This window comes from Lepisma saccharinum, chromosome 26 (assembly GCF_977018435.1).
Source record: "Lepisma saccharinum chromosome 26, izLepSacc3.1, whole genome shotgun sequence".
Classification (NCBI taxonomy): domain Eukaryota; kingdom Metazoa; phylum Arthropoda; class Insecta; order Zygentoma; family Lepismatidae; genus Lepisma; species Lepisma saccharinum.
In genome coordinates this window covers 3,932,086-3,959,793 of record NC_139254.1, presented here as the reverse complement: position 1 = coordinate 3,959,793, position 27,708 = coordinate 3,932,086, and the positions used below count along the sequence as shown (strand labels likewise).

The 27,708-nt window shown below is 37.1% G+C and overlaps 2 protein-coding genes across 4 annotated transcripts in view; one reads left to right on the top strand and one right to left on the bottom strand.

Moving 5' to 3' along the window:
* Positions 1-18,958, top strand: part of Ns1 (Nucleostemin 1) — a 56,023-nt gene extending 37,065 nt beyond the window's left edge. The window contains exons 8-11 of the mRNA XM_083112422.1: positions 7,191-7,333; positions 9,795-10,062; positions 14,539-14,698; positions 18,671-18,958. Of these exons, the coding sequence (XP_082968548.1) occupies positions 7,191-7,333; positions 9,795-10,062; positions 14,539-14,698; positions 18,671-18,795 (696 nt within the window). The 3' untranslated portion in view covers positions 18,796-18,958. The remainder of the gene's footprint in view (positions 1-7,190; positions 7,334-9,794; positions 10,063-14,538; positions 14,699-18,670) is intronic.
* A 2,453-nt stretch (positions 18,959-21,411) lies between these two features.
* Positions 21,412-27,708, bottom strand: part of aux (cyclin-G-associated kinase) — an 87,250-nt gene continuing 80,953 nt past the window's right edge. For all 3 annotated transcript variants that reach the window (XM_083112334.1, XM_083112332.1, XM_083112333.1), the window contains one exon: positions 21,412-27,639. In XM_083112334.1, the coding sequence (XP_082968460.1) occupies positions 27,529-27,639 (111 nt within the window). In that variant the 3' untranslated portion in view covers positions 21,412-27,528. The remainder of the gene's footprint in view (positions 27,640-27,708) is intronic.

Sequence of the window (27,708 nt, the reverse complement as noted above, 5' to 3'; positions counted from 1 at the left end):
CAATCAATCTCACGTGACAGATACCGATATATTATGGCACCAACAATTGGCATTATCTTTTTTTGACTTGTTAGTGTTACGTTTCCAAAAATTCGCGTTTTTCTTTTAGAACATTTATCTGCCAAACATACCGAAACGTAATTAAAAGTAAAGTGCTCCCCTGCACTTTTCCATGAAGGTGTATAGGGGTGTGGAGTTAGGGCCCCACACTTTCTTGATCACGGCTGAAGGTAGTGGTGATGTGATCAGCACCACACTCCTGGCTACCTTTATCCCTCAAAGTTTCCTCAAGGTACCAGCTTCATATGATGCTGGGTGGGTGCCGGAGCAGTTTGAATAGGTGGAAAACATCCCGGTTCTCCCCCGCAGGGGATCGACCCCGGGTCTCTCGCATAGTAGTCAGACGTCCTAATGACAGCTCCATTATTACTCGCTCGAGAAATGCCGATGGTGCGCACTTAGCTTGGTAATTCAAAACATATCTCGTGTGACAAATACGAAGATGTGGCTCCCATGTGACGGTAGATACGCATTCGATCTCCTGTTAGAACCCTGCCACTTTGCTCTGTGATGCAAATAGTTTTGATAGATGTTGAAAAAATCGTGGGAAATACATGATTTAATGTGGCTGTCGGATATATTCCATGTACGTATAACTCTATAGTTTACTCTTGAGTAAAATGTTGGAAAACTTGCATGTTCTATGTACACAAACATGGCCTAGAAAATACAAGAATGTTGGATTTCATGGAATTTTTCATTGTTTTAGGATATTTCTTTTAAAAAAATTGCTAAAAAAGCCAACAATTCGCATTTTATGCCAAATTCGCATTATTTCGATATTTCAAACGGGCGAAAAATGTGTACAGACATCACTGCAAATTCCTAAACATAACTTCGCAGCAATTACCATTTTTCACGGTTTTGGTGTTTGTGAAAAATCAATGTCCCTACTAATTGGAAATTACTTTCTGGCCACCCCTCGTATAAATCAGTAGATGAAAAGTGAAAATTTAGCAGGGCTGGGCCTTGCTTTTATGTTTGAATGATTTGAGTAAATATGATATTAAAATATTTACGTATTTATTATTAGTATTTTATTTCATAATATTGGACATTGACCTTACTCAGTGAGAGAATAATGACCATCTCTCACGAGTTTAAACATACAGGACAGAGAGTGGCGTTAATTTCATTGCAATACTAGTGTTGCAGTAAATTTGAGATTGGGAGCATGCACTTGCCAATTTTTATAATGTTCACCAATGCAGATTTAGGTTTCACTTTTTCGTGATATAATTCAATATATTATATCCCATTTGGTTGGATTCTTCTTGATATCTAAGAATAGTGCAATGTCATTGTAAACGTATGTTAACTTGTGCGAAACCAGTAATATGTCAGGAAGATGAAAGAAAACCTTCGTAAGCACTGCTACATTAATTAAGGTGAAGTGAGCCAGAAGAGTAACAAAATTCGAGCAGCATATTGGCAGTCTAAAGCTCTTCTTGTTTATGCATTCGATTTTTCTTGGATGTTGCAGTCCATGCAATTTCTGTCGCATGTTGTAGTGAGGTACTTTGTCGGGTGTCGATATTCGACAAAAAATCGTAGGTATCAATGGAACCTATTTGTTTCCATGTTCCTTTAGTTTGCCCAACAAAATGCCTTACTACGACGTCCGACAACTATTGGATGGCGCCACCTGCTCCCATCCCCTCCATCTGTTGACAAATCCCCTTACTACTCCCATACAGACAAGAAAAAATGATAAGTCAATGCATTTTCCATGTAATATTTAGAGGCTTAACCTTTACTCCCCCAATGATACCATATGGTATCATCAGAGTAAGGTCATACTCGCCCGATGATACCATACGGTATGAGGGTCACTATTTATATTTTGAGCCTTGGCAACACTGATTGAAGTTAGGCGCGATTTGACGTTTGCACGGAATCGTCTGGCATTATTGACCATAACGTACTTCAAATGTTTTGTCAATAGCTTCATTTGTGTTGTTTATGTTGCCTTGGAGATTGCACGACAACAATAAAATGGAATTAACTCGTGAACATTTTTGTGCGATGATTTTTTACGATTTTCGACGTGGATTATCAAGACAAGAGTGCATCGATCAACTTACTTCCACATTTGGCGATGAAGCCCCATCCTTTGCCACTGTGAAACGCTGGTATAACGAATTTAATCGTGGCCGCCATTCGCTCACCGACGAGATTCGCGATGGTCGTCCAAAATCAGTTGTTGTTCAAGAAAACATTGATGCTGTGCAAAACCTAATACTGCAAGATCGTCATGTGACATACTGTGAGATTGAGGCAACCATAGGCATTAGTTCCACCAGCATATATAAAATATTACATGATCATTTAGCTGTGAGAAAGGTATGTTCTCGTTGGATCCCACACAATTTGACAAAAACTCAAAAAGACGCTCGCGTCAATTGGTGCAAACGAATGCTCAATAAATACAATCGTGGTGCTTCAAAAGACGTATATAAGATTGTAACAGGTGACGAATCATGGATATATGCATATGAGCCGGAACGTAAACAGCAGTCGACTGTATGGGTGTTTCAAGATGAACCCAATCCAACAAAAGTTGTTCGCGCTCGAAGCACATCGAAACAAATGGTCGCCTGTTTTTTTCGGGAAAACTGGTCATGTGGCAACTGTGCCTTTAGAGGAACGTAGAACGGTCAACTCTGAATGGTACACAACAATTTGTTTGCCAGAGGTCTTCGGTCAAATACGCGAAACAAACAAACGCCGTCGGATCATTCTTCATCAAGACAATGCCAGCTGTCACATATCTCGTCTAACAACCGACTTTATGAACAGTCAAAAAATCGAATTGATGGGTCATCTGCCGTACAGTCCTGATTTGGCACCCAATGGCTTCTTCTTGTTCCTGAATGTCAAGAAAAAATTGCGTGGACAACGATTTCCGTCAGCGGAAGATGCCGTTGATGCGTTCAAAAACCATATTATGGAGGTGTCTCAAGAAGATTGGAAAAACTGCTTTGACAAATGGTTCGAACGAATGCAAAAGTGTATTGACCATAAAGGAGAATACTTCGAAAAACAATAAAGCAGTTTTCAATGCCAAATTCCTGTTTTTTCATTGTTAGGCTCAAAATATAAATAGTGACCCTCGTATCATGGTGCTGATTATGAAATGAATGTGCTTTTTGGACCTTCATACTCTTATGTTTGGGTGGAAACTCTGACACAGGTCTGGAGCAAGCCTGGGAAATTCATATTGATGACCAACCTCCTCCCTCTCCGCAACATAACTATGACACATTTCCGAACAGAATTTCACATTTTGGCTCATTATTCAACTTGTATGGCACCCAGGAACATGAAACATGTTTCAATATCTTTGGAAATGTCTATTCTTTGAAGAGAATACTAAGGTTTGCGCCTTCTCCCCAAAATAGTGGGAGAAGAGGGGGCAAAGTCCAGATTTTTGTTTTTTCATTGAAATTCAATGGTCGCACCCCCAAACCCCCCTTCCTCAGTTCGGCATTCTGAATTGTACACGGTTGCATGCTATGATGTGTTAGCTGCAAAACAAAACTTATCCGAAGTAGATTGCTCCCATAGTTCCCGAGTTATAACAATTTTCCTCAAATACTGGAAATTACCTTTTTTCGTAAAAAAAATCATATTTTGGCTTATTATTCAACTTGTATGGCACCCAAGAACATGAAACATTTTTCATTCTCTTGAGAAATATCCATTCTTTGAAAAGAATACTAAAGTTCGCTGTTTCTCTCCAAAATAGTGCAAGAAGAGAGGGCAAACTCAAGATTATTATGTTTCTTTCCATTGAAATTCGGGGGTCGTGCCCCCCAAACCCCCTTCCTCGGTACACAGTTGCATGCTATGATGTTTTAGCTGAAAAACAAAAGTTATCCGAAGTAGATTGCTCCCATAGTGCCCAAGTTATAACAATTTTCCTCCAAAGAGAGTTCGAATTTAAAATTCCCGCCGAGAAGAAAGGGCGAAAGAAATGTCTCTCTCTCTCTCCTCATGCCATCACTGGTTTCTGGCATCGTGGTTGTGTTGCGCATAAAAGGGGCCTAAAAGTTGAGGCCGAAACTTACGAACGAGATTTCCTGTTCCCGTGCAGAGTTCCATAATGATATCTTTAAATAAATAAATAAATAAATAAAAATTTTAAAAAAGTCAATGAAAACGAAATTCCCTGACTTTTTTTGACACCTCATATTCCCGACTTTTCCTGGTTTTCCAAGTCTGTCGCCACCCTGAGAATGGATTGTTCTATAAAATTGAAATTTTGTATCACAGAGCTTGAAAGAAGAAAATGATTGGCAGAAGGAAGAAACCCATCTCTCTCCTCCTCCTTACAGCAGAAAAGTTCCCATTTTCGGCAGGGGGACTAAATCACATTGTTGCCGAAAGAACACTACATAACGACAGAGGAGTTTGGAAGGGAAAAGCATGGAACGGAAGCTGGAATTTCCGTGCCAGAAGTCTGTATCTTGATTTAACCTTTTGCTGCCCAAGCATCTCGAACGAGATACCCAAAAGTTCTCCTCACGGAACCAAGCGTCTCGAACGAGACACTGTGTCAAGGTCGTAGTTTTTACGTTATAACTTTTCTATTTTTGGCTAGAATTTCGATTTTATTTTTTTATATTGTTCCTAACACATGTATTTAACAGAAATGGTTTTTTGCATTTTTTTTGTCTTCATGAAAATGGAGGGGAAAAGGTACTTCTCTTTTGCGGCTCTTTTCAACGTCAAATTTTTGCCGACAAAGGAAGACTGGCTTTGTTGTTCTAAAGCAATGCTTTTCACTCCCTCCTGCTAAGTGCATTCGAAGGAAGCTTGTTTATCAGTATCCGATGTCAAAATGAAAGTTTTCCGTGAGGGCGCAAGCAGGGGGAGGGGGAAGACTGGTTGTTGAATCTGCGTTGTGAGAATGGAATTTCGAAGCACGCTGAAGGAAACCTTTGTTTTTTTTAGCACAAGTGTCCACAAGTGGCAACAGGGGTTACCCAGCATTGTCTAAAAATATAATTTCAAGCAGCTGCAAGAATTGGTGCTCATTTTTCACTACGTTCTAGCTTTTCGTCTGTGAATGTTGTGCGTAGGTGTCGTTTTGTGCCAAAGTACAAGGACATTTTTTGGGTGAAGTGACAATTTTTTAAAATAATTTTTGGAGGTTTTCTCTCTTCCCCCTCCATATATACGCCAAATTTCCATAAATTTTGCATTTTGACATTTTTTTTGGGGGGGGGGAACACCATTTTTTTAAAGAAAAGTATTTTTGAGGGGATTTCCCCCCTTTCCCCCTCCATATCTGCGCCGAATGTGCATAAATTATATATTGTCTGAATCTGTGATTCATTCTGCGTACAACGGTATATCGTTCATATCTCCAGGGCAAATAGTCTCTGAGCTGTAGTCAATTCAATCTAACTCTGCATTTCGCTCAATTCCGAAGCTTGAGACAGTGGCGTACAAGCCTTTCGTTTCAGGGGGACAGCTCGCGTTACATTGGTCATACGGCAATGATGCAAATATTTTTCTGTTTCTTACATGAAAGCGATAATTTCTATGTGCATTTTGAACTTTTAATATCCTTTTTTTCGGGGGTGGGGGGAGAAACCCCATTTTTTTAAAAAAATAAAAATTTCAGAGGATTTCCCCCCTTTCCCCCTCCATATGTGCGCCGAATGTGCATAAATTATATATCGTCTGAATCTGTAATTCATTCTGTAATTCATTCAACGGTATATCGTTCATATCTCCAGGGCAAATAGTCTCTGAGCTAAAGTCATTTCAAGGTACCGCTGCATTTTGAAGCTTGAATAAGTGGCGTGCCGACAATTCCTTTTGGGGGAATAACTCAAGTTACATTGGTCATATGATAATAATGCAAATATTTTTGTGTTCCTTACATGTTAGCGATCATTTCCATGTGCATGTCGACACTGTCATGTACTTTTTGCTTGAGGGGAGGGTGGGGGAAGAAAAAAAATTTTCCCGGAATTTTGGAATTTTGAGAGTTAGCCCCCTCCCCCCCGCCACATATATGCCGAATTTGCAAAAAATTCATATAGTCTGAATCTCTGGTTCATTCCGCGTACAACGGTATATCCCTCATCTCTCTAGGGCAATTAGCCTCCGATCTACACTCATTTAATTGAAACTCTGCATTTTGCTCAAAATCGGCTCGGGCAATAGAGGCTTACTTGTGAAAAAGGCCTTGGGCGGCAAAAGATTAAAATTCAATAATTTTTATAGGCAAAAATAGCAGTGTACTTCTCCCGTAATTTTTTTCTTATCATTAAACTGTAAATAAACATGGCAGCACTACAGATAATTTACCTCCCTTTGGAAGCTCAATTTTTCATGGAAGCAGGTGTTAAATGCTTGTGGTTTGGAACCTTGAAAAATTAGTTTAAATATCTACAGCTTGCTTCCTGCTGAAAATGGGAACGTTTCGTTTCAAATTTAAGGGGGCCCTTCTCTGAAACATACTGGAATCCGGAAAAATGAGTGTTAAAAGCTATCAAATTGTGTATGGTAGATTCAATACCAGTAGAGTTCTGATTTATCTACCACATCCGTATAATAATAATTTTAATTAATAAGAATGGGCTGATATGAAATTTTTGCGAATACCAATAACTGATATTCTCCTGGTCCAATATAAAGTTGTAAATGTTTTGTACAACGGGTCAGCCCTATTTTAAACACAAGAATTACATCAGAATATTAAATTATTTGTTATGTTATCACATTATTTAGTTTTTTTCACACAAAACTGGTGGAAAATAAAAAGAAACTTTAAATTTTGTACAACTACCAGGAAAATGAGACTCAGCGAAGTGTCGTGTGGCATTTTTGTGGAGCCCGTGAAAGACTGAAATGCAGGAAAAGTGCTGCCGGTACTTCTCAATACCGATACATCAGCAGTATTGACTCAGCACTATAAAAAACAACTTATTTTGCGTAATTTCCAAGATATTCAGGCTCCGTGTAAGTGCTGCCTGGCATCGTTAGGGACTCCCATGAAGCACGCAGACTCTGGAAAAGTATCGGCTGGTATTGTCTGATTAAATTCCAAATTGACTTAACCCTGATTGTTATTATTTGTTGTGTAAAGCATGTGTCTCCCTCTACTCTTCCAGATTATGATGCTGTATAATGTTGCAGACTACTCCACACCAACAGAATTTCTTGCTATGAAGTCAAGGAAAATGGGAAAGTTGCATAGAGGCGGAGTTCCGGATCTCAGGACTGCTGCCAAATCTCTCATAATGGATTGGAACAGGTAACGTGTTATTTTTCGTACAAAATAGGGCAGCCCCAAAATAAAATTCAAGGGTGTAAGTCCATGTTTTGAAAGTGAAACTTCTAAAATTCTAAAATTTGAAGCCTAAAAATTGGGGATGGGCCGATATGAAATTTTGTCTGATATCGATAAAGTACCGATATAAAATTTACCGATACCGATAACTAGAGCCCGGAAGTTTGGCAAAATGCCTCTTTTTATCTACTGCATATATTGATAAAAAATTTCCAGATATACGTTTTTTTAGGTTGTTTCGAATGTTTTAGAAGCCTTTTAATTTTGCCTATTTGGGACCCCACTGCCTATTTTTAATTATAATGCCTTTTTTTGCCTTTTTCAATGAAATTGGGCCATTTTTTTTAAAAAAAAAAAAGTGTGTTTTTTTTTCTCCCAAAAAACGTTGTTGGCATTTATTTTTCTTCCGTTTATTATGTGAATAATTTTCGCCTTATTTAAGTAATATTGAACTCATGCATGTTTCAACATTGCTGAAGGAGAAAAGTGTGGGAAAAAAGTATTTCATACCGAGTTAGGATATTGCCTTTCGGTTAACATTTCCTTGTGCATGATTGACTGCTGAAAACCTGTTGCAGAACATCTGCACAATTACGTCATCACGTCAAGCGTCTCTGTCAGGAGGTTATTGACAAGAAACAGCACTAATGCCCAAGGGCCTTTGCATCAATTCCAAAATAAAGTTCTCTATCTTTAGTTTAGTTCTGCACTTTGGAGGGAAAGGATCGTGTAGTTGTCATCATGCTGAAATTTAGTGTGCCGTCAAGTGGTAAGTTACACGATTGCGTGCGTGGATTTAGTGAAAATTGAAATGCTCTTCCCAATGTAGATTTTAACATTTTGCCAGAAATTATAAATAAAAGTAAGGGACTTCAAAATGTGCCCTTTTTTTTTCAGTTTATTTTGCTTTTTTTTTTTCATTTTTAATGCCTATTTTCAACATTATAAATGCCTTTTTGCCTGCCTATTTTAACGAAAATAAATGCCTGAACTTCCGGGCTCTACCGATAACCGATATTCTACCGATCCGATATTAAATTATAAATGGTCCTTGAAGAACCTGAAAGGTTCATTGACCTCCTTAATAAATTGTTTCAAGGAGACTGCAGTGCAAAAGAAGTTGCATATTTAGACATTTATTTTTTTAGAAAGTAGAGCATGGAGGTTATCCATAAAAAGTACAACAAAATGACAGAATTGTGCACTAATTTATCAGATATTTATTGATATATCGGATCGGTAAAATAATCTGTAATTTTACCGATACACCGATATGCCTATATCGGCCAATACCGATAGAGTACTGATTAATCGGTCCCATCCCTACTAAAAATAGATAGATGTTTTCTTTATTTTGACATTATTCTCAGATGGGTGTCTAAAAATTCTGAAATATATAAGACTGTGTGCTTGCAATTAGCAATAAAAACTGCTTTCAGAAACTTGTCTTATTTTGTAAACAAGTAGGATATTACATATTTCTTGTGGAAAATGGAAGTGAATCTTCATGTGCTTTTATTTCACTGTGTTCTACATATCTGAATTTGAAATAGAGTAGCTTTTATTTTGAAGGAGAAAGAAATGCAAAAAATCTCCAGAAAAGTCAAAAGTCCAGTGACACCTTAAATTTTGTTTGACAATAAAATCTGCTCTAAGGTCAGATAAGGTAATCGTAAGTTGTCCTACAGTTTGAAGTGGGATCTTAACCACATAAGGTTCAGCTGGAACTTTGGTCAACACATGGACTGCTTTTTTCGAATTGTTATCTCCTTCTGAAAAATCATTATGATATTCCAAGAAAATGAAAAATAATGTATGCTTACAATTTCTTCTATGTCAGTCATGTGAATCTTTGTGTGGTTTGCTTTCGCTGTTGCCTACATATTCTCAATAGTTTCATCGCTGCATGAGTCTATTAAAGTATTGATAATATAAAATTTAAAAAAAGCTGCCCACCCATCGGCCAAGGTTTCAGCCAAGTCAAATGTGACTCCACAAGAAATCGAATCATGGGCTGTGTGTGTGTATATATCAATGCTGTTGATATTAAAATTATTGATTTCTATTTAATGTTTGTTGATTTTATCAGTGTCATGAATGTCAATAAAATCTTTTGTCCACTTTTTGCAAGGATAGGCTAATTGCGATTGAACCTACAGTTTAAAGTGCCTGCACTGGGTATCGAACCTGGACCCATTGATTACAATGTTACCAGGATGCCATTACTGAGACCCCCGTCATTAATGTCAATGTCATTATACTAGAACTTTACATATCAACTTGATTTCGACAGTGTCACACAGCTCTATCTGGAGACCTTGATCAAAAGGTTACAGCATTGGCCATTGCATTATGTTTCCTATGCATTTATTCATAAAGAGATTGATTGTTGTTTTAGAATGTAATATTATTCTTATTGTTGCAGTGGGAAAATAAAATACTTCACGGTCCCTCCTGAGGAGGATGAACATGAAGTACACATCAGTGCAAGTATAGTGAAAGAAATGGCTGCCGAATTTGACGTAAATTCAATCGAGCAAATGGAGATGGCTGTACTAAAGTCTCTGCAACCGGTTCTACCTGGAGACACCATGCAGTTACCATCCACTGGTCCTGTGGAGGTCCTCCAGGAGGATGGATTGGAGAAGATGGTAGTGGACACGGGAAATATTGCGAAGAATGGAAGCAAGTTGGTAAGGCTTTATGTATTGTTTATTATGGAGCAGAGCCAAGTGCAGATTCTCACTGATAACAAAATAGGTCAGAATGTTTATAAATTCCAGCATGCAAGTATTACATTGTAGGTAGGGATGTGCCGAAGCTGATTACAGATGTATGAAAATCGGCCGAAATTGACACATCGGCATCGGCAAAAATCCGATATTTAAACCGGTACATATTATACTAGAGTTTTTACCTTCTAATAATTATATTCTAGTTTTGTAAAATTTATTGATAATTTGGTTATGATTCGTCATTATTGTATCTACAGTTTTTGTAATACAATTATTGCAAACTCATTCAGAGGATCAACCTAACTATAAATCGGAAATAAAACAGTACATTGCTGAACCAGGATCTGCTGTTGTATTGGAAATTCAAAAATGCATATTCAAACCTGAAGCAAATCCTGAGAAAATACTTGTGCATACCTGCTGCATCAGTATTCAGTGATTGAGTGTTCAGTGTTGCTGAACAGATTTGCGATAAGAGAAGAAGTAGGTTACTTCCTTGTGTTTCTGAAGTTGAATCTGGCAGAACAGGAATTCATTTTGCATTTCAAAGAACTGCTTATGTACTAATGTTTAATCTCTTGAGAATCCATGTTGCTCTTAAAGGTTCACATAACATTTTGTAGATGCAAATGTACATTTGCATCTCTTGAATATATATATGTATATACATATGATATGCAATAGAAATGTACATAGCAAACTTATTTTTGTCATATTGAAAATAATATCCCATTTCTGTTTAATAATCTTATGTATCGGAATCGGTTAAATATCGGCATCGGTATCGGTTCCAAAAATTATCGGTGAGTACATCGGTATCGGTAAATTTTCAGCTTCATCACATCCCTAATTGTAGGTACTGTATTTCTTCAAATTCAAGGTACCATCAAATGTAAGCTGCACCTTAAATATTCCTTCAGTTCTGAGAAAAACGTTACTTTCAATTGAAGGTGCACAGATGTACCAGTACTTTCTTATAATAATGCTATCATAAGAAAATTTCATTAAGATTGATTTTTTCAATACCGATATTTTCGAGCCCTTCAATTATATCCTGCTTTTGTACAGTAAATGTCTAAATTAAATATGAATTGATTCGGCATCGGTTTGGCATCACCAATACTTTCTGGAGTTTGGGTATTTCGAGTTGTCTGCAAGAATACACTTTGGTGCAGTCCAAATATCCTGAAAAATATTTTAAATGCATAATTTTCATTATTTTTGCAGCAATATTATGTAGGGAGGGATGCATTCTGTGATTAAATGAATATCTCATATCAGGGATGGGACAGATTAATCGGTAGTCTTTTGGTATCAGCCAATATATATTGGTAAAATATATATATATATACAGGGTGTCATTTTAATGGCGCCCACGGACCACAGATTCGTGTAGAGGACATCAAAACAAACAACTTTTCTCAGTAACATTTTTCTCGTTGGAGCGTCGTTTCGGTGCTACAGTCGTTTAAAAAAGCCTGTTTTGCCGCCTGAATGCTGGCAACCACACACAACATTTGATTGCATTTGGGACGTCATATCCCGTCGTGAAGCTATGCGTTACAGGGTTGCCAGGAACACACATATTCTGTGAAAAATGACATAGCTACAATCAGCCACAGTATGTACCGTAAAACAAAACGAGAAAACACGTTCTGTAACCTAACAGGAAGTAAACAAACGATACGAAAAATGGTAGAAAGAAAATGGAATTCAAGTGGAAGTGGTCATATCGAATTTTGTATCAGCTTGCATGTCAAATATTTGCAAATCCAGTTACCAAGTTGGCATCTACAATTTAGTCTATCCACTTTGTCCTTCTGATACTAGTTGTCTGTGACACACTGAACAGATGACAAAATAGAAATGAAACAACTCAAAATTCCAAAGGTAAGCAACACATAATATAATGTATATTCAGGGCATTATGAGGCAAGTGGCAAAAATGGTTGAAAATACAGGGATATAAGTAGTAGCATAGAAAAGTAAAAAAACTCTCCGACGACTGTGTTTATCTACGCACCGGATACACATGTAATAGTTTGCAACTCTGAACAGGGCAGTATATTCGCTACTGATTCATCATTAGATTGTTACTGTGGTTGTACGTGTCTTAGCCGTAATGTAACAACGTGAACCTCAGATACTTCCGTTATCAGCACAAAGTACCACAAGGCATCTGGACACAAACCTGTAGATATCAACCTTGCAACGAGATTTGCAAATATAATTGACATGTAGCTGGGCGTAAACAGCCACATGTAAGTTGTAAGTACAATAAAAGTTATTGTCGTTGATATTTGACATGTAGGCTGAGACAAAATCCGATATTGACTCTTCATTTTCAATACGTTTTTACCATTTCTCATATCGTTGGTTCACTTCCCCCTTCCCCTGAGATGACTGCTGATCTTCTGGCTGGTAGGCTATGATGTTCGGTTTACTGGACGCGTTTCTCGCTTCGTTTTACAGCTAATAATGTGATTGGATAGTTTGTCATTTTTCACAAAATTTGTGTGTTCCTTGCAACCCTACCGTGCGATGTTTCGCCGCAGGAAATGACGTCACAGATACGATCAAATGTTGTGTTGGGTTGCCAGCATCCAGGCGGCAAAACGGTCTTTTTTGAACGGCTGTAGCGTCGAATTGACGCACCAATGTGAAAAATGTTACTGAGAAAAGTTGTTTGTTTTGATGTCCTCTACATGAATCTGTGGTCCGTGGGCGCCATTAAAATGACACCCTGTATAAATATCTTGCAATCTTTAGTGCAATATTGTGCCATTTTTATGGTTATAAGCATATAATTTCCATTATGTACATTTTTTTAAGTAAGTGTGAGAATGTGCAGCTTCTTTTGCATACATTTATTAAGGTCAATGAACCATTTTGAATTTTATATTGGATTGGTAGGATATCTTTTATCCATATTGGTAAATTTTATATTGGTACTTTACCCTCCCCGATGGTGCAGTGGTAGCATCATCGGCTTGTAATCAAGAGGTCCCGGGTTGGATACCTGGTGGAGGCACATACTGGTTCGGATCCCACTTTAAACTGTAGGTCGTCCCGATTAGCTTACTGTGCATAAAATGGACTTTAAACACCAACTCAATCAATCAATGTGTTGGTAATTTATCGGTAACGACCAAAATTTCATATTGGTCCATCCCTATCTCGTACAAAATACTCATTGATAGGAATTTAATTATTGATTGGAATTTAATATCAGCATTTGTATCAATAATGGTTTAAAAAAATATCTGTTCACATCTAGTCTATATGTACAGTTTCTGTGCTAAATGTAAAATCCCCTGCAATTAGCTGTTGCATAATAATTTAGAATTATATATCGGATCAGTATAATAGTGGTTATTGGTATCAGGAGCTTTTATCTTGATACTTACAACCACATTTTTATGGTGAATAAAAGATCAAGATTTCAGTACAAAACCTGGGCACATTTCGGAATCAAAAGCTGTATATAAAATGGCATTTTGGTGTTGAAATGGTGTAATAACTCTAAATTTGATTTAAAAACTACACTAAATAAACATTTCCCTTCTACAAGGTCTGGCAGGGAAATGTGACGGTTATTGAAATCATAGTACAAGGTTGTAATTTGATACAAAACAAAATTTATTTTTAGTATTTACAGCAAATGAAGTGCCATTTATGAATGATTGATGGAAAAACTGGATGAAGAAATGTCTAAATTTTAAAAATGATATTATGGAAATGAGAACCATTCTTGTGAACTTTCTCGCAACTTGTCACTGCCATTTCGCACAGCACATTAGACCATATCTTTTGGAATTTCAGCTCTTTCCCTATGAATTGTCCCTTTGATAAAGTTTCTCATAGAAAATAATTGCAATAAATGTTCCATCTACAGACTCACCATTTTTTTAAAAAAAATATTTCCACAACAAAAGCACAATGTACAGCATTCCACTGCTCCATGCCGACTGAAATGGCATCACGTGTCTAGTAAAATCCCAGGTCCCGCGTGAAGTCTTGACTCCACTACCAACAGTGTTGCCAAACTAAAACAGATTTCCCTGCTGGACCTTGTAAGATCACATTTTATGTAGTTATCAGAGTATTAAGTTGAGACCTGTGTAAAGGAGGCCATTTTTGCCATCAATTTCCGTAATTTGCATAACTCACATTAAAATTAAGACTTCAGAAAGTGTCACATCGGTAAATAAACTCTAAATTTCATGTTTAAAACTTTGTTTTGCATTTTGCAACTCATTTAGTGAGAAAACATTTCACATTTCGTGTATCCGTTCAAAATATGCATGCCTCTGTTGATACTTTATCGGTACCAGCTAAACTCCAACCTCAATAATTACTATTATGTGGAAAAAAAATGAAGCTTATAAATGTAGATTGTTTCTGCCAAAAACTACATTGTTATCTTTTCTTCAGATTCCAAGAAATGTAAGAGTTAATATTGAGAAGAAGAAACCAAAATCTGAAGTCGAGGAGAGGAAGAAGGATCCTGAATCATTGTTAGAAGGCAACCAGATGATAAACAAGATGAGGAAACTTCAGATGAAAAAGATGAAGAAACAAAGTGCAAGGAGAGGTAAGTCGGACGTCATAAACTTAAATGAAACTTTTCATACAAATGCATTATTTTCTTGCTTTTTCAAATTCTCTAAATATTTATTGTACAGTTGATGGCAGAAGTAATAGTATGCAATTGTCCATACCCTTGTTCATTAACTCTTGTTTTGCTGACTTCCATGGCGAAGTGGTTAGCACGTGCTATGACACCAGGGATCCTGCGTTCGAATCCCGACGTTCTTTTTGAGTGTCACTTCATCATATCATCACTCATCCTCGCAAGCCGGACCCTGTGGCTGAGTGGTTAGCACATTGTGCTGCGATGCCAGGGGTCCCGGGTTGAATCCCACTCGGGCATGGTTGTTTGTGAATGTCCATTCATCAATTTCATCACTCTTCCTCATCTTTGCAGATTAGCCAAGAGGCAAAAAATGCAAAGTAAAGTACGATAAATCAATCAATCAATCAATCATACTCACAATTAGCCAAAAGTGGCAGAATTGCGTGGACCATGAATTGAATATGAAGGAATAGGTCACATTAATTGGTACTCTTATTAGTATTGGCCGATCTACCAATATTTTTACCAGTCTGATATATTCATAAATATCTTACAATTTATTGCAATATTGTGTCATTTTGTTTTAATTTATATGGATATGAACACATAATTTTCCATTCTGTACTTATTTCAAAAGTAAGGGTGATTTTGCATTGCTAAAGCTTTGTCCATCTGGTAACATTCATTTATAAAGGAGGTCAATTAACTATTTGGAATTTTATATTGGATTGGTAAATTATCTGGTATCGGTAAATTTCCTATTGGTACTTTATCAATATTGGCCCATCCCTAACTGAAACAAAATATCCAATTAAACATGGCACTGTGTACAACTGGCAGCCAAGATAACTGTAGGCAAATTATCCATCACCATTTTTCATTATTTTGTATTCTGCATCGTATTCCAATATATTACGATCATCTTTGTTAATTCTAGGCACCAAGTGTGGACCAGCATAGAAGTCCCTGTGTATTGAAATGGGAGAACAATTGCCTGTCGCAAGCACACAGACATAACTTTGTATTACTTACGTGAAATTTAAAAGATTTCGTAATTCCGCGTTGCACAATTTAATGGTTCAATCCTATTAATTTCGAAGATCCACTGTCTTCATTCATAAAAGGGTACGGCGTTTGAAGCGGAGATGGTACCGCGTCAGTACATTGTTTGTTCCCGGGCGGCGGTGGTTGCGATTTTTCCCGTTCGGCAGCACTGGCGCACGCATCTTGGTTTGCGTCGTCTGCTTCCTGTTGTCCGGTGGCGTTGGGGGTTGGGGGGCTGGGCCGTGTTGCTCGGTAATGTGCCGTTCCTGTTCCCCGCGTGGCTGGAGGGGGGTCGAGTATGCGCATAGCATCTTTTCTTTTTCAGGTCGGGGATCTTTCTGAGGACAGGGTGCCAAGTTGGGTGTGCTTGTCCATTGTCTAGGTTTAGTGCTGGTTTCTGCTGGATGATAGCATGGGTTTCTTTGATGGTGTTTTCTATGACATAGAAAACTATGCTATCATCCAGCAGAAACCAGCACTAAACCTAGACAATGGACAAGCACACCCAACTTGGCACCCTGTCCTCAGAAAGATCCCCGACCTGAAAAAGAAAAGATGCTATGCGCATACTCGACCCCCCTCCAGCCACGCGGGGAACAGGAACGGCACATTACCGAGCAACACGGCCCAGCCCCCCAACCCCCAACGCCACCGGACAACAGGAAGCAGACGACGCAAACCAAGATGCGCGCGCCAGTGCTGCCGAACGGGAAAAATCGCAACCACCGCCGCCCGGGAACAAACAATGTACTGACGCGGTACCATCTCCGCTTCAAACGCCGTACCCTTTTGTGAATGAAGACAGTGGATCTTCGAAATTAATAGGATTGAACCATTAAATTGTGCAACGCGGAATTACGAAATCTTTTAAATTTCACGTAAGTAATTTTAAACCGCATTTACCGCAACCACCATGAATAACTTTGTATTTCATATCTTGGTTTGCATAAATTAGTATGATTGACACACGTGTATGTAATAGGAAATTTTAGACAGTATCCTCTACACAAGTGTGTAAGCAACAGTGTGCCAATGAACATATTTGGTATTTATAAATATGCCACATAATTATGGATAATGTAAATGGTATGTTGATTGTGCATTGGTAAATACATGTACAGCCAAAGGCAAAAGAAATGGTAGAATTGTCCATGCCTGTTTTCTACAATGTGATGATAATGGGAAGAACATCAATAAGTAGATTAAAACATCTGCTTTGAATCAGCAGAATTCTATTCCTTAAAACATCACATGATGTAGAATAAAAAAAAAGGATGAAAATATCGATGAACAAGTTGCCTACTATTACCTTTGCTATTGGATGTACAAAAATGACTACACGTGAAGGGGGAGGCAAGATAAAAACAATGTTATCACCTACTTTTGATCTGATCGTTGGAAAATGATAGGTTTAGGCTGTAGAATATACAGTGCATTCAACGAAAAACAGGTCCCGCGGTACATGTTTAATAGTTGGCCCATTTGCCTGTTTCGTTGTTGTGGCAGTCTTGTATGTACATGTACTTGTAGCGGGAAGTGAGGGGATGCGAGGAAGGGTGAGAGGGGAGGTAGAGGAGGTTGGATGAAGCGTAACGTAACAGTGAAAGGTTGTATTGTTCGGTGAGTCACCATTAGTTTCCTCCACGCTTTCCGAGTGTTGTGTTGTCGGTTAGATAGTGTGACAAGCATGCTGTTTATTGCTAAGGAACGTGCTTTCATTGTATCACAGCTGTGTGAGCGGACCCTAAGAATGTTCTTCTCTTGGCTTAAGCACCGCAACGATTTGTGAGGAGATTGTGTTATGGCGCCTCGAATACCCTCCACAACTTCTTCTGTTAGTACAGACCTCTGCCGTTTAGGTTTCATGTTTAACAAGGACCCTGTTCCACGGAATTTCTTTACCATATCCTGAATTGAGCTTTTCGCAGGAGTGGCCTTCCGGAATGTTGCTGCAAATTTGGCACGAGCATCTGCATATGAATTTGTTCTAAAGTAATGTTCCAAAATGAAAGCACGTTCTTTAGCACTAAACGGCATGGTAGTCACACTATCTAACAGACAACACAACACTCGGAAAGCGTGGAGGAAACTAATGGTGACTCACAGAACAACACTGCCTTTCACTGTTACGCTACACTCCATCCACCCTACCTCACCTCTCGCCCCTTCCTCGCACCCTCTCAGTCCCCGCTACAAGTACATGTACATGTACATACAAGACTGCCACAACAACGAAACAGGCAAATGGGCCAACTATTAAACTGTACCGGGGGGCCGGTTTTTCATTGAATGTACTGTATATGCAAACAAGAAGTTAGTTGTCACTTGTACAATATTAGCGAACAAAATTTATTTTGTAATTGTTGAAAATATGGCTTCTGCTATGTTGAAAAAAATGTGTTTCACAATGAGAATTGACAATGGTAATGGATGCAAAGAGCTTCAAAACAAGACAAATATAGTATTTGTAGGACTACCCAAAACATTTTCACACAATTCATAAGAGGTGTTTTTTGACCAATTTCAAAATTCTGAAAATTTAAAATTTTGTTTAAAACCTTTCTGCCTGCACTGTACTAGAATTTCATCTAAATTTTGATGTAACTCATATTTATGTAGGTTTACTGGTTAATTTTTAATTGGAGTCCAAACTCGGAGTATCCATAATTTTTAATCTGATAGCAATTTGTTAAAAACTAATAAGGTTTTTAAAACGAGCTGCTAAAAAAAGTGATGTTGGGAAACAAAACAGTTCAAGATTTTGAAATGGATAAATAATGTAAAGGCACAAAGGAATTTTTGCCAGTATCTGTATTTGACTTAATGCTGTTATGAGGATACACGGAGATGACAAAATTATTATAAGACGATTCTCTTCTTTTCCAGAGAAGCAATCGTCATTATTGGCAGGTGTGCTGGAAAGCGTGTGTATTTCAACGGCAGAGGACTATGATTTCAATGTTGACTTTGATCCTGCTGGAAGTGAAGATATGGCAGGCGAGCGAGTGTAGAAAATGTGATTTTTACTGATCATGGTAAAGAAGCTGACATCTTAATTTGAATTGCTGGAATATTCCATTGGTTGGGTAGTTTTACAACACCGCCTGTGTTATACATGCCTAAATATGTATTATCAATACATAAAGAACATATTTAGAAAATATTTTTTCTTTCTTTTGTATGTTATATATTCAAGGCCTTACCATGGTTACAGATGACAAGCTGGAAGAACTCTGATGAAAGATTCTGGGGTGGGAAGGAAGGATGGACATTTTCAGGGTTCCCACGAGAACTCTAAATGTATTTTCACTAGTGGGGGTAGGGCCACATATTCTCAAACATGGCCATTTAGAAGGTGATGTGATTAGCACCATGATCTGGCTGCCTTTACCCCCAGGTACCCATTGATTTGAGGTTGGGTGAGCCCCAGAGCTGCTTTATATGGGGACAAGGCTGGAAAAATTTTGACCTTGGATTTAAAACTGGGTCTCCATGTGGTAGTCAGATGCCCTACTGACTAGACTATCCTCACCTTTTATTATTGATTGAATTGTTGTTCTAAGTCCACTTTATGCACAGTAAGGCTAATCAGGACTGGACCTACAACTTAGTGGGATCTGAACTATTTATGTGCCTCCACCAGGTATCGAACCAGAGCCCTCTTGATTACAAGGCGATAATGCTACCACTGCACCATCGGGAGGATGTTGTTGATATTATATATGGTGTTGGCCAATGTAAACATATCAATCTATCGGGAACTTTACCAATAATTTTACCACCGACATATTCATAAATAAAATATGTAATTCATATGTCGTGGTTTTGTAAAATAAATGTTTCAATGCTCACTTTGTTTATCAAAAATCTGTTGCAGTCATCTGCTTACATAGATTAATAAAGGAGCTGAATTAACCATTCATGTTCTTCAAGGAACATTTGCAATTTTATATCGGTTCAGAGGATATGGAGGAAGATTAAACACACCACTGTATATAGTAGTATGAAAATGAACAAAAACGTATGGTAATTATTGCTGTAATAATCGTAAGACATGTTGGCTGAATACTATTTTGTCGTATGTCCATCTGCAGTAACTTTTCAGGAGACTGGTTGAAGATTGACGTGTGTGGATTTTGAATACACTACATTATTTGCAATTCACACGTGACTTCCAGATATGTTGCATTTACATGTACGGAACATTATAATAATGTCAATTCATTTCCGACAAAACTGCGTTCAGCCAGCAATGTGCTGAAACAACATAGGAAAGGTATTATTTTTGCTGTTTTGTATTATATGCTAAACATATTAAACTGCACAACTCTTGTAGTGTATTCAAAATCCACACACTTCAATCTTCAACCAGTAAAATGTCTTACAATTATTATAGCATAAATTTTTGTTAATTTTTATACTATATACAGTGGTGTTTAATCTTCCTCCATGTCCTGCAGTTTGTATTATCCATCTTTCCTTCCCCCCTATTCTAACAAACATAGGTATGGGAAACAATGTAACAATCTGCACGTGGAAATATATATTCGTGGCTTCATTTACAGTTAGATCTTCAGCAAAAACATATAAGACCATATAAATGGTTGGTCTCATTCAAAAATGATCTACTTGGATTGAGCTTTCAAAGATTTCTTCACAAAGAAATACCACGCTTCCTCTTCAAGTGAGAACTAAAAGGATACTCACATGGTAGAATACTACAGGCGTGATCTTTGGCCCTTCTGAGGGGCGTAGTGGTAAATGTTGTAATTTAGGGATCCCAGGATCGATACCCTGTGGAGCCACATGGTGGTTTGGATACTACTTCAAACTGTAGGTCCAGTTCTGATTAGCCTATGTGTGCATAAAGTGGACTTAATTATTTTGTTTCCTCGTCTTGGCATTTATGTACAGTGGGATGCATAAGTATTACCTAGCAAGTTGTCCATCACCATGTTTATTCTTTGTATTACGCAATGTGATTTTCAGGAATTGAAACAAACTGCTGAAACCCTTTGCACTACCATACATAAAAATCTAGTTCTTAAATCCACATACGATTCAAGAGAAAATTTAATGAAAATGGACATTGGTAATTTGCCAAGAAATACCAGTGCATCCCGCTGTACCTGCCAACATTATTGGAACATTGACTAGCAATCCTGTGTTTTTTTTTTTTAGTGGACAGTTTCATTTATAATAAAATTTCACTGTTTTTGTTAACATGAATATGTTTAACACTTGCGTATTTTTGTGTGGCGACGAGCTTGAAGTACACCTAGACACTTGCAGAGCATTATCCATGGTCAGACTCTCGGAACCTTGAACAATGAGATAATTTGTTGACCACCCAGACTGCTGCTCACTTCAACTTGTCACACTTGATTTGCATTCAGATTTGGCAAATACAGGACATGCATTACATAAAATTTCAGGTTTGACCGGGACTCGAACTCAGATCTCTGGCATGCTTACCAACTGAAAACAGGTAAAATGGCGACAGCAAAGACTGGCTCGGTAGCTCAGTTGGTAAACAATGGCACGGCATGTTAGAGTCCAGGCCATACCTGCATTTTTCGCTAAATTCTAGTCACACTTGACATAATACAAAGCTTTTAAACAAGAAATGAAGATATACTGCATTTTTATTGCAACAATGTGAATGTTTTCTCTACACAAATTACTTCGTCATTTATTATATATGTATATTGTAACTTACAATACTTTTTTTTTTGCATTGCATTTACTCTCAAAATAAATACTCTTCTCCTTTATTTTTTGCAAATCACATTGGCAAAGTAACAAGTGTCCATCCTCATGCATACTACAAGGGTGAAGGCAAAAACTATGGCGCTTTATCTCAACACTCCACATATTGATATTTGCCTGTTAACATCAAAATTTTTGGGCCAAAATAATGTTCAACTTAAAAAACAGGAGCCCAGATCTCCTGCTACAAGAAGTACATGACAATAAAACGACGAATACATACAGTTTTTTTGTCCTTAAGTGAAAGCCCTATATATATATATATTCATCATAGTTCCTAAATGTTAAAAGGATAGGATGGTACATACGAGTATTTTTGTCTTCTAAAAGCCACATCACTCTTGTATATTGACACGATACTCCTACTGCGATTTACTGTACACACAAATGCTTCAAAAATAAATACATTTACATATATATTATATAAAAAGAAACTGTAGGGTCTCACAAATTGACACTCAAAGTTACAAACAGCAAAAACTTTAGGATAAGTAAACAAATTAATCTATTTACTGGTTAGGCAAGGAACTTGCATCTATCGTGACGCATTTATGCTATATGAATTCAAGGCATACAATATCACAAAACGTATAAAAATTAATTACAGAGCACCACAATTACAATAGATTTGCTGCAAAGAAAATTATTATTTTCTTTATTTGGAAGAAACAACTGGAATAGTTTTTAGTTATTAATAATGAAAAGATCAATGGACGAAGATGGCAAGAAACAAAGGAGTTATTTAACAAACATTTATATGCCGATAACAATCACTCTTTTCAATAGACTGAAAAACAATATCACAAAATATCAGGAAAAAATACTTTGTATTATCACTGTACAGTCAGTTTGGTTAGTTAACAATAAATAGGGGGAGAAAACTCACGTTTAAGAAAAAGGAACATTTCAAATATTAGAAAAGATATGAAACCTAACATGCTGGCATTATGAAAATAACCAGACATCATGATATGTAATTTACATTAAGCAAATATATTAATCAGTTGAAACTTCTCAAGCATTATTAAATTAAGTGGGTTATTAAGTGAAACTGCAACTTTTGCTTTGCATGACTACAATGCAATAAACTACTTCTTGTATTACAATATTGATACTTCTTCAATATCCATCTTTCTTCTTATTGGTGGATAACATGAATGTTTTTCTGACAAGCATGTGTTGCAGATAAACTTTGGAATACATTTAAAATTTACTCCCAACATTGTTTGCACTTACACATGTACAGCGGAAACTGGATTTCAGATTCCTTAAGGGACAAAAGCAAAATTTAAAATTGGAGAAAATTACATTTTGCTTAATCGGTACCATGAAGATTGAATGATCAGCCACGGAATGAATTTGTTAAAATGCAGAAGTGTACGTGACTAAAGTTCCAATCACAAACCCTGAGACCTTCTGTAAACAAAACCACGTGCATGCAAAAAGCATTGCAAACTCATAGAAGTAAAATAATCCACACGAAAATCCAGCGTTGTTACAGGATTCATTACGTAAGGTAAAACAACGGCCAATTTGTAGTATGGGATATGCTGCCACAAATGACGTCTCACTTTAAACCCAATGCTCTTTCTTTTTCTACTTATTGCTTCACCTTTATGGTTAACTCCTTGCACCAGTAATCATTTCCCATAAATTTGGCTTCTCTCTTGCATGCGAATTGAATATATTTTACTTGCATTTTTTTTAGACAAAATGATATAACATGGTAATGTATATTTCTAAGGTTTGATATACATAGATAGGATTGTATTTGGAATTTGTTTGTAGATTTTATGTAAATTGTATCTTATGTAAATAAAATATATAATGGGCATAAACAGCCATATGCATTGCTGTAAGTCCAATAAATATATTGATGATGATGATCAAAACAAGACAAAGAAAGTTCGTAAATTTATTGCGGTTGGAAACTTTGACAAGCATCCTAATAACGATTTTTGTTCCACCAAATATAGTGCACTTCGTAAAATAACTTGGTGACATGGCAAGGCAAGATAAGTGTGAACATTTTGTAGTAATATGCATTGTAACTTTCAATGAGCTTAGAGATTTGTGTACATAATGATATTTTATAACATTGGTTATTTTCTAAAAATAATAATGTGAACGGCAAGGAAGTAGTGCAACTTAGTAATATTGCCTGAGTTATCCTTAGAAAAATAACATGCCGAGTTCTATGCGTGCGGGAAGGTCTCCGTGTTCTCAGAGCTTGTTTTCAAAACACCAGCAAGGACAGCCTTTGAAAAGGGGGTGAGAAACAGATTCTACTCAATATTTATGTAACGTTCTGTCAGTAGTATCCTGAGAAACCAGTAAATGAAGTGGTTAAGTTGGTATCCCAGTGCAGTGGTGTGTCAGTGTCTGCAGTTTTAAGGGTTATGAAAGAGAGAATGACCGGGAGAGTAACAATGTATGCGGCTGCATATTCGTCTGATGTTTTGAGAGCGGGTTCTCACATTCAGAGGCTCTTATATAAAATGAATAGGTGCCGCGAACTATGAGTGTAACAGCAGATGATTGCGGTCATGAATCAGCTGACGCGGAGTGATACATCGACCGTTTGTTTACAGAAGGTCTCAGGGTTGGTGATTTACACTTTACAATGCAGGGAAAATGTAAAACCAAGATTCCACTAGTTACTGAAATATATATACAGTGGAATCAAGATTTTACATTTTCCCTGCGTTATACATTCAATATTCATGGCCCCAAAAGAGGAAAATGCTAAAAAATTTTCCCTGATATTACATTTTCCCGCATTTTAAGTTTCTTCAACTTGGTCCCTTGAAAAACGTAAAATCGAGGTTCCACTGTATTTTTCCCAGTATGTACCAGAGCATGCTTTACAAATTTTTAAAAAAAATCAATCCTTCAATTGCAATTAAAGATCAATTGTACCCTGGGCATCTCTCTCCAAAGTCTTCTACAAAAACATATCTTACTTTGTAAATTCGGACATATTTCTATTTCTGTATTGAAGTCATCCAAGAGGATCTTCATCTTGATTGTTTTCTGCTGTTTCCATACATAGGACCTAGTTGATAAGAGTGGGTAATCTTGGGTGTGAATTTTTCTGTTAATGTCCCTGCATAAGTGGCTCAGGGGGTTTGCCTATTCTCTAATCAATGGATACTTTCAGGCATTGAGATGGGAACTGTTCGAAAATTCCCAACCCCATGGAAATCTCTAATTCTACATGTAATTTTTCTTTAAGTGATTGTTTGGTTTTGTCTTCCCTAGAATAAAAACTAACAATTTTCGAGAAGTTTTAGACACTTTCAATGCAGAAAATATTGAGAATTATCCACTTTTAAACATGACCATTTTGAATTTCCCGAAGTCGGGATCAGGACAGGAAGTTTTCTTCACGATCCTAGTATAATGGAACCACAAGCAAAGAAACCAGTGACTCCCACGTTGAGGGGCAGGGGAGAGTGGACTTCCTTATCGCCCGAGCTGAACGGAAGAAGAAAAAGCTGCGCAAGGAGTTTTCGTCCAAGGTTTTTTTTTGTTATGGTCGCTCTATACCAACTTTTTTGGGATCCTGCACTCCCCTCCCTAGTAAAGGTGACTGGATCATGATGTTGATCAAGTCACCTCATACCCCCAGTGTGCCTGTGCAATACTCCCTCCATATTTGTGGTCCATTTTTATCTTACGTGAAACTTCCCTCAGTGGCTTTAGAAGGAATTCTCAACAGATGTAATAATTCGTTATTTTCGGTATCAACATTATTTCAAATGCACTACAATAACATGTGCTGTAAATAACATTTATATTAGGGATGAACTGGACGATAACAAACATTCTACTGATATGATAAGAAATTGCAAATGTTCCATGAAGAACATTAAAGGTAGGTAAGTTAAAGTTCCCCAGACATTTTGAATCTCAGCCCCCTTTATTTTAGGTGATGTGATCAGCAACACCTTACCGACTAGATCATTGCAGCTCCCGAAGAACATTAACGACCTTAATTAATGTTTATAACTAGGTGACTGCAATGGGTGTCACCTTTGAAAAATGAACTTGTTTAGACTTCTGCTTAAAAAACCAGGTCATACAAATGATAAGTTTATATTCATACAAGTAACAAAAAAAGGTATGATTTTTGCACTAAAGTACAGATATATATCAAATTCGTAAAATTATTGGCAATATTACTGATATGCTTATGTCAGCCAATACCCATTAATCTGTCCATACGTTTAATATGAATATAATGACACTGTTGGTCGAAGTGAAATATGTTCTTATAAAAGTTGTGGCTGAGACATGACCGGGATCAGGCTATGAAAACTTGTTTTGTTGAATCGTAGCATACTTTGGCAGTACATTCTTGCATGACACAAAACTAACCATTCATTCCCTGTTAATTCTATTAATGAATCAATAAGAGAAGAACTACACCACCTCAAAATGTAACAAAAGGGATATGTAGAAGAATACAGTGAAGAAACATATCCAACAATCAGTATCACTTAGGAAACTATGCAAAGCATAACAAACCAACAAGTTAAAGCCACGAAAGCACATTAGAGTGAAATTACGGTAAGAAACTTCGAGCTGTACTTTGTGAGATCCTTTCCATACACACACATCTCAATTTTACAAAGAAATAAGTTACTGGTGAGCATTAAACATAAATATAACGTTTGTATTACATGGAATGCTACAGACATATTTATTGCATGTTATGACAAGAGGGGATTTAGCTCCCAAAATATTTTCACATCACATAGTAGCTTCATTCCTAGCTGGAACGAGATCTATCCTTTTAGCCAATCACAAGTAGATATTGCATCAGTCATGGGGTACACTCTGTAAGATGAAGTTTCTTTATACGCCGGGAAGCAGCCCCTAAGTACAACATACAGAAAGGTACCATTTCATCACAGTCATTGACACTCTTGTCTTAAGTCTCGGTTACGGGAGACAGATACTAATCTTTGCGTGCGACTCATACGTTGCATCTCGTTGGCGATGTATGTTACAATGAAGCAAGACGTTACGACATGTGCAGACATAGATATATAAGCATGTCTAATCTGTTAGCAACCTGAATTAATTGCATCTGTTACTGGGTGGGAGGAAACGAACGGTTACGTCAATCTTTACGGAGGCGAGTTTTGGATTTGCAATTTCAAACGCACGCAAATTGTGTTACTTAACACACATCCACGCACGCACATTACAAGAAGTTAACATGATAAACATTGCATCGAACGCATAAGTAAACGCACCTTCAAGTACTTTTTCCTACACACTTTATCTTTTTTTTTAGCGATGTACTTAGTGAAATACATATTGTCTTCTGTCTTAGTGATAAGACTATCTTGAAACAAATGCAATAACATTGTCCCAATAATGTGCACTTGCTTTAGATTACCTTATATACAAAATAAAACACAGACTGCGCTAACCTAATAATTCTCTGTTACAACACAAAATATATATATATATATATATATACAACAAACATATGCCATGTATATATGTACACACACATACGCACATCCACACACACACTTATGCAGGTCTGTATTGATTAGCTAATCCATTCATGTGCTTGTTCCAGGCATTCTATCAACAATGTCATAATAACAAATACAATGTTTACCTATTAAAAACAATATTATATACAATTCCTATCATCTCTCTTTTGTGAACTTTGCGTTCACATAAATGTAACAGTGAGAGTGCCCTATTAAATACGATCTTGGCAAAACTCAAAATATTAAGACTGGGAGAGAGAAATAATGCGAATAAAGGGTTTTTAAAACACACAGCACATTGAGGATAGATTAAAACATAGACAGTGTGCACAATTTATCTGTGGATATCTGTACCCATTCAGTTATCCAAATATACACACACAAAGAATACTACATGGCACATTATCTTTTTCTTTTTTTACCTCTAAGTGTTTCAAATGCACTGGGTACGATGGTGATTCACTTTCCGAACACCTGTTGCTGGGCAGCATCGTTCTCGAAGTCGCTCCAAGCATTGTTTAATTCCATGAATATCAGTTTCGCTATCTTTTCATTTGGAGTGCCCATTTGCTGCAATAGGGAATAGTATGGTATTATTTTGTTGGGATGGGATTAATCTTTTTTCCAATCACATTGTTG